The sequence below is a fragment of the Rutidosis leptorrhynchoides genome, chromosome 7 (assembly GCF_046630445.1).
Source record: "Rutidosis leptorrhynchoides isolate AG116_Rl617_1_P2 chromosome 7, CSIRO_AGI_Rlap_v1, whole genome shotgun sequence".
NCBI lineage: Eukaryota > Viridiplantae > Streptophyta > Magnoliopsida > Asterales > Asteraceae > Rutidosis > Rutidosis leptorrhynchoides.
Window position 1 is genome coordinate 87,359,881 of NC_092339.1, and position 12,489 is coordinate 87,372,369.

The 12,489-nt window shown below is 36.6% G+C and overlaps 1 protein-coding gene across 1 annotated transcript; it reads right to left on the minus strand.

Moving 5' to 3' along the window:
- Window positions 1-324: 324 nt before the first annotated feature.
- Window positions 325-2,872, minus strand: LOC139858343 (F-box/kelch-repeat protein At1g57790-like). The gene is made up of 2 exons (XM_071847199.1): window positions 2,602-2,872; window positions 325-1,764 (listed from the first exon to the last, which is right to left on the minus strand). The coding sequence occupies exon 2, from the start codon at window positions 1,644-1,646 to the stop codon at window positions 552-554; it is 1,095 nt and encodes a 364-aa protein (XP_071703300.1). The 5' UTR covers window positions 1,647-1,764; window positions 2,602-2,872; the 3' UTR covers window positions 325-551.
- Window positions 2,873-12,489: the final 9,617 nt, after the last annotated feature.

A 12,489-nucleotide genomic window follows, 5' to 3' on the forward strand; every position in this document is an offset into this window, starting at 1 on the left:
TTAACTAGGGATGACATGTGCGAGCTACGGGCACGAATCCTTTGGATCCGTGACCCGCCCACCCATTCTATTTTATACTCATTGAGCTCTGTGCCCGTCAACGGGTTAATTGTTTCGCCATACCCCTAACCCGCGGATACTCACAACCCGCGGACAAACCCATGGATAATAAAATATACAAAATTAACACTACTATTAAATACAGATGGTCGAGTTATATGACCTAAGAATCGTGTCAGAAAATTGAGAAAGTCAACATGGTCTGGTCAAATTAGAGTAACAAGGTCAGATCATCATATGTCATAATCTAATGTTTTTCCCTAATAAAGTAGGTTGCATAGAATACAGAATAGTTAAAATTAACATAAATAAACTAAAGGCAAATACTTCAAAATAACATACAAATGACATCAAATGCAGAGACTATTTACATGAACATAGCAAAAGGTTTACCAGTGCTCTAATTAAAAAACCCTAAAAGTTTGATGTCATCGGCTAACTTACTGCTCCAAGGCCTTTCCTCACGTGAATACAATAATGTTCAGGCGACATCATATGGCAACTTGAACCTCGTCCGATAAAGACCAACTTGGTTCTATCCAAGCATGAGTTTTGGCTCCCAGCAAACTCCCAACACCCTTTTCAACAAGTTTCCCATCAAATGTGTGATATGTGCGTGTTTTGAGTGAGTACCACACTAAGTGCGGGAAGTAGATCTTATTCTCCATTTCACGCGTTTTGGCATCAACACAAACAGATGTGGTACTACCAATATAAATCGTGTGCCTCCCTATACCATCTGTTTTCTTCCATTCAAATTGAGACTCATTTTGCCTAAATACCTCAACTTCTCCAAACTCATTTACAACTACTACTAAAAGATATTCATCACAATTCATCATGTAATATTGTTTCGTAGAGCTGCAATTACTTTCCGGTACTTTTGCAAAAACAACTGTTTCAATCGGGTAAAATGAACCGGAATGTAAGCTAGATGCTATAGATCGTCCCTCTACATACGGATAGTCCCGGTCGGTGGGGGCCCGCCAGAGGGTCGGTTCTACCCTTTTTTTATACAATGCACAAAGATCATTGCCAACAAATGTTGAAGAAAATAAAGGATACTTACGAAGAACATCATAGTCGTCGATCAAACACCAAGATGGTTTCCCGCTTACAAAGTAGATCAAGGTGATCATATCATTGATAATTGCATATCCAGCAACTATCCAATCAGATGAAGTAGGTGGTGCTGAGAAACATAAGCTTTTTACATCACCATTATTAAATACTGGAAGCTTCCGTACATCATTTGTGAAGGGGTTAAAAAACACCGGGCATTCAAACTCGCTGCTCTCACACAACAACCAACCATACCTCGAACAATATATTGTGGCGTCCCCCAATGACAACGATAGCTGTGAATTCCTCATATAATAGTTATCACCCGACAAAGGATCTATAAGAGTGACAATCCCTTCATCTACAACCATTAGCCATGCTGAATTTAATGAATAATTATGCCATCTTCTTTTTCTTAACGATGACTCGTTTCTCCACCCTATTAGAGGTGCAGCAAGATGACAGAGTTTGCATGTAGCACGAAAGTTCAAGTACTCCACACAAACACAATATTCCATAATCATCTCCAAAACTCCAAATGGAATATTGTACAGGCCTGATTCACTATGCTCAACCTGGTCAACTGTTACCACTCTCTAATCCATTTCTTTGCATTTGTATTCTACATGATCCCTTTTTAGCCTATATGAAAAAAGTATTAATTATTTCCATAGCAATACAAGACTACAATAATAATATATATGATATGATATATGACCAAGGTTGCAAAATTCGCTATTCCGGGATTAATCGGTCGGGACTTTAAAAGGATTAATCGGTAATTCGGGGATTAATCGGGGATTAATCGGATTGTACTATATACATATAAATACTAAATTATAAAAATTATATTTGTAAATATAGAAAAAAACCATAAATATAAAAATAAACTCTAACGTAATTGTCTAAAATTATCTATTTTGCTAAAAAACTATAAAATTTTAGTATAAATTCATGTTAAAATGTTAACGATTTTTAACTTTGACCAACTTTGATTACCAAATTCGATTTTGACCCATCAATTGACGTTGACCGTTTAATTAAACGGATTTTTGGAAATCGGAACGGATTGCTCTTAAAAATGATTAATCGGAGATTAATCGGCGAGTAATCGGGTTTTTTGCAACACTGTATATGACTAGGGGTGTCCGTGGTACAGAACCGGACCAAACTCGTTCGGTTAGGTTCTGCCCCGACTCCTAATTTATAGTAAAACGTCGGACCTAGGACCATATATACCATATACTTTCAGTTCGGTCCGGTTATTTTTAGAGTTATTTTCGCCTTTTCGGGTTCGGTCTGGTCTGGTCCGAAAACCGAAAATATGGCAAAATGTGGATCGTGGACCGGACCAAAATAGCTGGGTTTGTTCGAGATCCGATTGGTTCCTCATTTTTCGTTCAGTTCCTCGGTTTTTCCCGAAACGTACACAACTAATATGACAAATAAATATAAATCAACTAACAAGATCATTATTACCTTCCTTCCAACATGAACACACGGGTTGTTGAGACCACTTGAGAAGGCATAGAAGATGTGATGATGGTTCTATCTTTGACATGGTACAGGTATAATATTCCACCCATTTCGTCACGAATGTGTATGTAACCCCCCTAACTCGGAGTCAACTGTAGGGTTATAAAATATGGACCAATCACGACCGAGATCCACATAAAAGATACCATCATTCAAGTCATTCATTTCTTCCCACATAACTTGAGTAATTCCCAAGTGTTGGAGATCATCATCACCCATTTGTTCCACATTTTTAACACCAGTCAAATCCCATTTCTTAAGGCACTCTAATTCTTCACACTTTATACTAGCCGTGTCTAATTTAAACAAAAACACATCACCACATTTCTTAGTTTCCTCATCAACAACAACGCTAATGCAGAACAATTTCGTACCTTATCCTTTCAAAAAATTAGCCCAATCCCAACAATGTAAATGAAAAGAAGAAGACAAAGGGCAATTCCCAAACATCAGTAGTTGAATCGTATATGGATAGTCCTTCACTACAGTCTCAACTTGTATGAATACAGGAGAGATAGAACTATCACAATTTAAGGCATATATCTTACCATTACAACAAGTTAGGTTAACTAGTAATTCACCATCATATGTTAATCCCTTGAGCTGTTCAGCGTATGACATTTCAGTCCATCTCATCCACCTTCTTTTTTTTATCCGGCAAATGAAAAATGTAGATTTATCACATCTTGTTACCAGGAGGATTGAATTGGGATCATCAGGAGGAGCAGTCAAACAAAATTCATCTAAATATATACCATATGCAGCTTCCAATTTTAAATGGGGAAGATCTATAATCTTCAAAGTCAAAGGGTTCCAAAGAGACCAATCATAATTATATGGATAGTTTGATAGTATTAACCAGCCATGAAAACAACCTCGGATACGTTTTCCATTCAACTCGGGGATTTGACATTGATATTTAATCAACGGGTTGTGTAGCGTAGAGTTAAATTCAGTATCAATGGCCTTTTCATATATAAAGTTCTGAACAATAAACCACGGATATTTTGAGGATAAAAGAGGCATTTCGTCACATGTTAAATTTGTAGAAACCTTCTGATCATGCTCCATCTATCAAGTTGATAATAACATTCAGTGGGTTAAAATTACATTCCTTATTCAGATGAACATATATCAAATCTTTAACTATAACACATAACTCACCACCCAAAACCGACTGTATTTTTTAGGAAAATTAAAAGAACAATTGATCTATATCAAGCCACTATGGCTCAGCTCAAACTTCATCACTACCAGAACTCAAATTACAAACTCAAAAACGCTTGATTTAATGAAAATTTTAGTAAATCCCTTTGAATAAGTGCAATAGAAAGACTTGATTTTTACAACAACAACAACAACAACAAAAATAGTGAATAAAAAAATAAAACATACTCGTTTGTATTAAAATAAGTGCAGTAATAAAAAGACCTTATTTGATAAAATAATAATGACCTAATGCTTGATCTTGCTTTACATACATATACAGGATGTTGTGATGTGGTTCAGCGGTTGGTGGCATGCCTCCTTTAGGAGAGGTCAGGAGTTCGACCCTCGTTGGCTACATATTAAATCACAATTTCATCTCTGCCATGAAGTTCCACTCATGGCACCTTTCCCACATCGCGTTGAGGGTAAATGGGAGGGGGTTTTACCGTCCATGCTCCGTATAGGATTGGTACGGGTTTCCTCCACATCGCGTTGAGAGTAAATGGGAGGGGGTTTTACCGTCCATGCTCCGTATAGGATTGGTACGGGTTTCCTCCACATCGCGTTGAGAGTAAATGGGAGGGGGTTTTACCGTCCATGCTCCGTATAGGATTGGTACAGGTTTTCTACTGATTACACAGTTGAGGGCGGGTATAACTGTGTAGGAAATGAAAGCGTGTTAGTTGTCCAAAATAAAAACAAACATATACAGTAACAAAACACACAAAAGCCACATAGCCAGATAAGTAATATGTGTACGCCATTATTGCTTAACAAGATGTCAATGGTTCGAGTTTGTATATAAGAGATCGAAAAGTTTAAGAACTAATTGACCTCACTAATGTTGTCAACTCCAGGTGTCGCCGCTTCTGATGCCGATTTCATATCCTGATTCTTAACCCAATTTATGGTTAGTAGTTGGGTTACACAACAGCTATTTGATGTTATTCTTGGTGTATTTTGTGAGAATAAGCATGGTAATAAATAGCTTGGTTTATTTTTGTGTAGAAGCTATGGGGAAGAAAGAGGGAGGTGGTGATTCGTAACGCTCTTAACCACCATCACAATGCATCAATTTTTTTTTTTTTTACTTGAATGGAGTATGGAGATGGAGATTTCAGGTTTTGTTAATTTAGGTTTTTATTTTTATTTTTCAATTAAACCTTCTTCTTTAATCTTAAGAAGGTCTTGACCTTATTCCGCCCTGCTTAAGATCCTCTAAAAAGCTAGAGAGCCTTTTCAAAGAAAACTGACTCCTCCTACTCCTTCTTCTCCTTTAGGATAGGATCGTCGTTGGTCCTTCTTTCAAGGGTCACTTCTCTTAAGACAGGCCTTGGATCGCGAAGACCCGAACCTTACCTGCTCCTTCTTCCACTGACGAAGGTTACCTACTTTCGGTGGACGTGGAGCCAACGAGTTCAGTCGAACAGCGTAACGAGTCCAGCATTTGATAGATTATCCAACCCCGAGCAATCTTAGTTATTGGTGGGGGTTCGGTCCGTTAGCTGGGTTCCAAACCTTCGCACCCTGATGAAAAAGCCCTTTCTTTTCTATCATCTGTAGCAAAATTATGAACGGGAGCTCGGAACCCGGGACAGCGTGCCGTATCGGCGTGTTCTAAGAACGATCAATCGCGCAACCAGTCAATCATGCTATACATGAAGAAGTCGTGTCCGTCCCGGACATCTGCAACGCCCTTCCCCGCCTTTTTTTTGAATAGAACCATGGGAAGATTAGAATGACTCCACTAGGAACCTCATTAAAGATAGATAGCTACCTTAGAGATAGTAAAGTTGCTCGAGGCCGGAAAATGAGAATACAATCTAGAAGATCTGGTCGAATGGTAGAAGTACAGTAAGAAGGAATGGAACCGCTTGAGAGTCGTCTGAAGTTCACACTTGGGTACCACGTGAATCGGAATCCGCTTAACTTATTAGAGCTCGCAATCGTTTCGTCTTAGTCCTCCAGGACTAAACGCCACATCAGTGTCACATCAGCACTTACTTCTCGGGACTAAATACTCCCAACAGTTACATTTTTCTTTCATATTTTTTATTACTTTTTATTTTTTTCTAAAAATCAAATAATTAAAATTAAACATAAAACTTATTAAATTAAAAATACTTTATTATTAATAATATTAAAAGAATTATTAATTATTAAATTACATATACATCTTCCTCATCTCATATACATATACATACAGATACAAGATACGATACACACAGACATCACCATTTTCCATTTTCATAGCCATTTTCATGGCTTTCAAGTTAAAAAAAAAAAAAAAAAAAAAAAAAAAAAAAAACTGTATTCTCCGTCCAGAAATATGTCAAAAAAGCACGGAGCAACGGACGATAGCCTGGACGATGGGCTGGGCGGCGGCCTGGGCAGTCCGCTGCCATCGGCGCCCAGGTGGGCGGATGGCTGTGCGGCCCCCATGACCCAACCGTTGGGAGCTCTTTTATACTTTAACGAAACAAATTAAAAGAGAATACGCATTTATTACAAAGTGCTAATTTTTCATATAATAACATACTTTCCATATTGAAATTCAGGGGGTCGGTTCATTTATAGAAATACGTAGTTTTATATTGGAAATATTAACATGTTATTAATATTTAAACGGAGCTCTTAGGGCTACGTTTAGCATTTTTCTTACAAAAATTAAGGACGAAACTTTATGTTTTCAAGAAACTGCAAGAATTATTTTTGAAGTTTTGTCTTTAATTCGGCAAAACATTATTTTTTCGGAAATTACATGAATTATTCTTGAAGTTTTGTTTTTAACGAGCATTGTAGGTGCCCCGCTCTTCTAGAGCTTTGGTGATACCTTTTTTGTAGCGACTCGACAAAATCGTCATTGACGGCGTCGTCTACTTAGGTCCCGTCACGTGGTCATAAGTCTTTAAAACAACGTTTGACCAAAATATGTCGCATTCATTTCAATTATAAAGATGTTTTAAGGTTTACAAAGTAGGTTCGACGACCAAACATGTTACAATGTTATAAGTATAATTGAAACCTATGCGACACAAATTAAGTTAAGTCAAAAGACGCTCTACGTATGCATGTATACTCGACATCCAAGCAAGTATCAAAAGTAATGAGCGGAAGCATGTATCACAAAACGTTCAAGGACCTGAGAAAAACATAGAAATCTGTCAACGAAAACATTGGTGAAATCATAGGTTTAAGTAAGTAAGTACAAATGAACCACAAGATTTATATCATTGAAATAATAGTAAACCATTCTAAAATTGTTATCACGAGCACCCAATTATCAAGGCTTAACTTTCCATCCATAGAACCCCGTCACAATAGTGTTAGAACATACACTGTTTCTCGAAAATATATTTCATCCGAATAACGGTAGCGAACCGTCCGAATGAGGGTTTGTCAAACCCATATGGCCATACAACATAAGTTCTCGCTTACACCCGGCAAGTGTAACTAATAATAATCGAATTGAGGATTTTTGTTCTAACTCGTATGTAAAATGTTTGTTTTCGTACTTGTGTTCACTTTGTAAAATGAAACATTTATGTTTTCTCATCCCAAATGTAAGTTTAAAAGAGTAAAAGTGGGACTATGATCTCACCTTGAGTGCACGAGTAATAAAGTAATTCACAAGTAAACGTGTGCAAGGACAATTGCTAGTCTTGACCTAAACAAATAGGTTGTGTCAATAACGGTAAACAAGGTCGGCCAAAGTGTTCAATTAGTCCTATGGCTCGATACGACTCGATTAATTAGCATGCGAAATCAAATTTGTCAAGTTTCATGCAAGATACAAGTATATAAGAGCAAGTTAGAATGATTGCATAAGTAGTCGGTTAAGTTTGATTGAAAGTCAACTTTGGTCGGGTCAAAGTCAACGAAAAAGTCAACACGTTCGGGTCGGGTTCCGGACTATTTTTCTGAGGTTTTTAATCATATATAAGCATGTTAGAACAAGTTACATGTGAATCGGAGGTGCGTAGCATACTTAGAATTAAACGAAAAATGACCAACCAAATCAGAACCTGACAGTTCATCTGGACGGAGTCCAGATTTGCTGGACGGCGTCCAGATATGAAGGCCTGGACGGCGTCCAGGAATCTGGACGGCGTCCAGATCAGTGCTCAGGTCTGATTGGTGATTTTTCACAAGTGCACGAATCAAAACCCAAACAAACACAATTTATGATCCGCAAACAATCAAAACATGTATCTTATACCGTTGGGAAGGTAATTTGACGAGGAAAACAACAAAACACATTGCATCAATCAATCTACCAATTACAACAACCAAAACCGCATTTAATGCTCATCATTAATTACCTCCAAGTTCATAACTCTCATCTCATGATTCGGTGATCCATTTTACATAAATGATATGCCGTTTCGAAGGTAATTAAACATACATTGCAACTACACACTTACAAGTAACATTATTAAGCATTTAAGGCATCAAAATTCACATTGAAGACCACCAAACCCTAACCAAAAATCTTAAACTCATAAATCATGTTATTGAAGTTTTCTTAATCAACCTACACATCAAAATGAAGCTAGTGATGCTAGTAACACAATTAGTACTTGCACTTTAGCATATCAACAACATTTAATCATCCAAAACTCAAGATCAAACACACACTTTTCAAGTTCATGCTAGTTACACTAAAATAACGAGATCGAGCATACAAATCACATAATCATGTTAGACTTGAGCCATAGACACTAATTAACACTTCTATAAGTTAAAATTATCAAGAACACAAAATCTAGTGTTTTTAGAAAGTTACCCAAACTTGATGAAATCGGTATGGAATCGAAGAGGAAGAAGCAAGGATTCCAAATATGTAATTTGTTTCGTGAAACACTTGCTAGGTCGGAAATAGATGATGATTCTTTGTTTAAATGTTTGAGAGAATAAAAGTGGAAGTATGATAAAGAAGAAGATGAAATGAATGGGTGAGAGGAGGTTTGACCACTTTGACCTAGTGACCTCTTTGGCATCTTGGCAAGTTTAGTCCCTCAAGTTTGAATCGGGTACGTGAATTACCTAAACGAGATAATTTAAAACGCGTATTAACGGAAGATGTTATAATCATATAACGGACTTTAAATAATTAAACGAAAAGTAAACGGAAAAAGGCGGGATGTTACATTTTTGTTTATTTATATTAGAGCACTACGATCCATATGCCAAAGCACAAGCTAATGGCATGTAAGTGCATTGGCATCAATGGCATCAACAAGCCAATGGCAGGCCAATGATCACACGCCATCCATTTCGTGAATGGAGTGTGCTTCTTTGTTTTTAAACTTGTATCCACAACAATATTAATTGTACATTGATTTAACTAAATAATTAATGTCGGTCTATGTGTTGCTAAATTAGTGTGTCATGGATGAAAATCGCTTCTATTAACTTTAACGAGTATCTCTCTTATCCGGCTCGATATGAACAACGTAGACTGGTAGGTCTTTGATTCTCTGACTAAGCATGTTCTTCGAGTACTGCTTCCAGTAAGCCCACAATCCAAAGCGACAAAAAACAGATAGAATTTTCTGCGCGCCTTTCCGAAATCCAGTCAGATCAATGTCGTCTTGTCTTTCGTGTGATCAATAAGTGACTGGAATGAAGTATTGAAGTGACGTTGATGTACATTAAGTGATGGGAAGGAAGCAATCCATGGTTAGAGTAGTCTTGGAGAATAAATATATAAGCATTCATGTGTTTATATGTCTTATTATATAAATTCACATGTTTAAAGGCCGTTACAAAGTGTAGTTGCCAAAGCCGTTATGAGATCAAATTGAGTTGTGCACATACATAAGATACAACTATTACATTTGGTGGCAGTTTACATTTACGAAGATTGGGTTATGATATTCAATAATCTTTCCACATCCAACACACCTCAATATATACTTGGAATTACCTAAATTCTATACTACTACATGATCGGGTACACTGCCCGTGAGTGTGTAATAGCCATCTTAACCGGTATTTTTCCAGATATAATTTATATACTAGATTTTACACATCACATCCAAAACATAGCATGGAGAAACGGTAGGAATTTCGCCTTCATAAAGTTTGATAAGCATGAGCAGGCCACTGATACAATTGCAAACATGAACGGGAAACGCCTTTTGGGTTCCAGATTAAGATTGGGCTATGCCAAGTATGATAAGCAGATTCCAAGTTTGCGCAAACGTAACACTTGATGCGAAACAAATCATTATGGGAATACAGGCAGAATGGAGACTCATTTCAGGCCAAATACAGAGGTTAATCAGAAGTGCATTCAATTACAATTAAACGACGAACTTAGTGAAGGGATGGATCGTACTGTTGTGACCATTGATAAAGTGGAATTTTCCAAAGTCAAACTTGATGGGTGGTTAATTCAACGCAAGGTTTCGATTGACAAATGCTCATTTTGGGATGCAGTAAAGGGGACTTTTTAAAATGATTCCAATGAGTGATAGACGAAACAAATATTCAAGAGCTACATGGCTAGAAGTTAGAGGCATTCCATTCAATCATGGTTGTATGGATTATGTCAATGTTGTTGTTCGGGATTTGGGAGAGGTGCTTTATATCTCTAAAAAGTCTTATGATCTCACCCAAGCAGATTCTTTTTTTATTTTCATGGAAGTTTTTGAGGCTAATCATATCGACAAGGTGGTGTTTTCTGAGTTGAACAATAAACAGAAGATGAAGATTTGGGTCCATGAAGTTGATAACGGGTTTGATCCAAGTGATCACTGTGAATCGGATGATAATGATGAGGTTATTAATGGTAGAAATGTTGCTGTAAAAGATAAAGAAGAACACGTCATTGAAGATGAGAGTGCAAAGGGATTGAAGTCACATGATATTGTTCCTCCACCGGAAAAAGAGCCCGTTACTCCGGTCAGGGTAATTGAAGATGACCACATCACTACCAAGTCAAAATTTGAATTATCTAAGTTACAGACAGGCTGCATCCTATATCCATTGGTTAATAGCGTGGTTTCCAACTTTAATCTGAATTTGGATGTGTATGAAAAATATAAGGGCACTGTTTTGGGGAAAAATTCGATGGCTGAGCTGTTAAAGGAGAAGAAACAGAATGCTTTTGGAGACATGATACCTATACCTAAAAGTCTTATTATTAACCTTGAAAGTAGAGATGACATCGGGTCGGATTTGGATCGGGTTTAGTTAATCCCGGACCCGAACCTGATTAAAAAACCCCGCCCCAAACCCGTCGGGTGAAATGTCCCGTTCTTATTGATTAAAAACGTTCCATATTAATTGATTTCGTTGCGAAGTTTTGACCTCTATATGAGACGTTTTTCAAAGACTGCATTCATTTTTAAAACAAACCATAACCTTTATTTCATAAATAAAGGTTTAAAAAGCTTTACGTAGATTATCAAATAATGATAATCTAAAATATCCTGTTTACACACGACCATTACATAATGGTTTACAATACAAATATGTTACATCGAAATCAGTTTCTTGAATGCAGTTTTTACACAATATCATACAAACATGGACTCCAAATCTTGTCCTTATTTTAGTATGCAACAGCGGAAGCTCTTAATATTCACCTGAGAATAAACATGCTTTAAACGTCAACAAAAATGTTGGTGAGTTATAGGTTTAACCTATATATATCAAATCGTAACAATAGACCACAAGATTTCATATTTCAATACACATCCCATACATAGAGATAAAAATCATTCATATGGTGAACACCTGGTAACCGACATTAACAAGATGCATATATAAGAATATCCCCATCATTCCGGGACACCCTTCGGATATGATATAAATTTCGAAGTACTAAAGCATCCGGTACTTTGGATGGGGTTTGTTAGGCCCAATAGATCTATCTTTAGGATTCGCGTCAATTAGGGTGTCTGTTCCCTAATTCTTAGATTACCAGACTTAATAAAAAGGGGCATATTCGATTTCGATAATTCAACCATAGAATGTAGTTTCACGTACTTGTGTCTATTTTGTAAATCATTTACAAACCTGCATGTATTCTCATCCCAAAAATATTAGATTTTAAAAGTGGGACTATAACTCACTTTCACAGATTTTTACTTCGTCGGGAAGTAAGACTTGGCCACTGGTTGATTCACGAACCTATAACAATATATACATATATATCAAAGTATGTCAAAATATATTTACAACACTTTTAATATATTTTGATGTTTTAAGTTTATTAAGTCAGCTGTCCTCGTTAGTAACCTACAACTAGTTGTCCACAGTTAGATGTACAGAAATAAATCGATAAATATTATCTTGAATCAATCCACGACCCAGTGTATACGTATCTCAGTATTGATCACAACTCAAACTATATATATTTTGGAATCAACCTCAACCCTGTATAGCTAACTCCAACATTCACATATAGAGTGTCTATGGTTGTTCCGAAATATATATAGATGTGTCGACATGATAGGTCGAAACATTGTATACGTGTCTATGGTATCTCAAGATTACATAATATACAATACAAGTTGATTAAGTTATGGTTGGAATAGATTTGTTACCAATTTTCACGTAGCTAAAATGAGAAAAATTATCCAATCTTGTTTTACCCATAACTTCTTCATT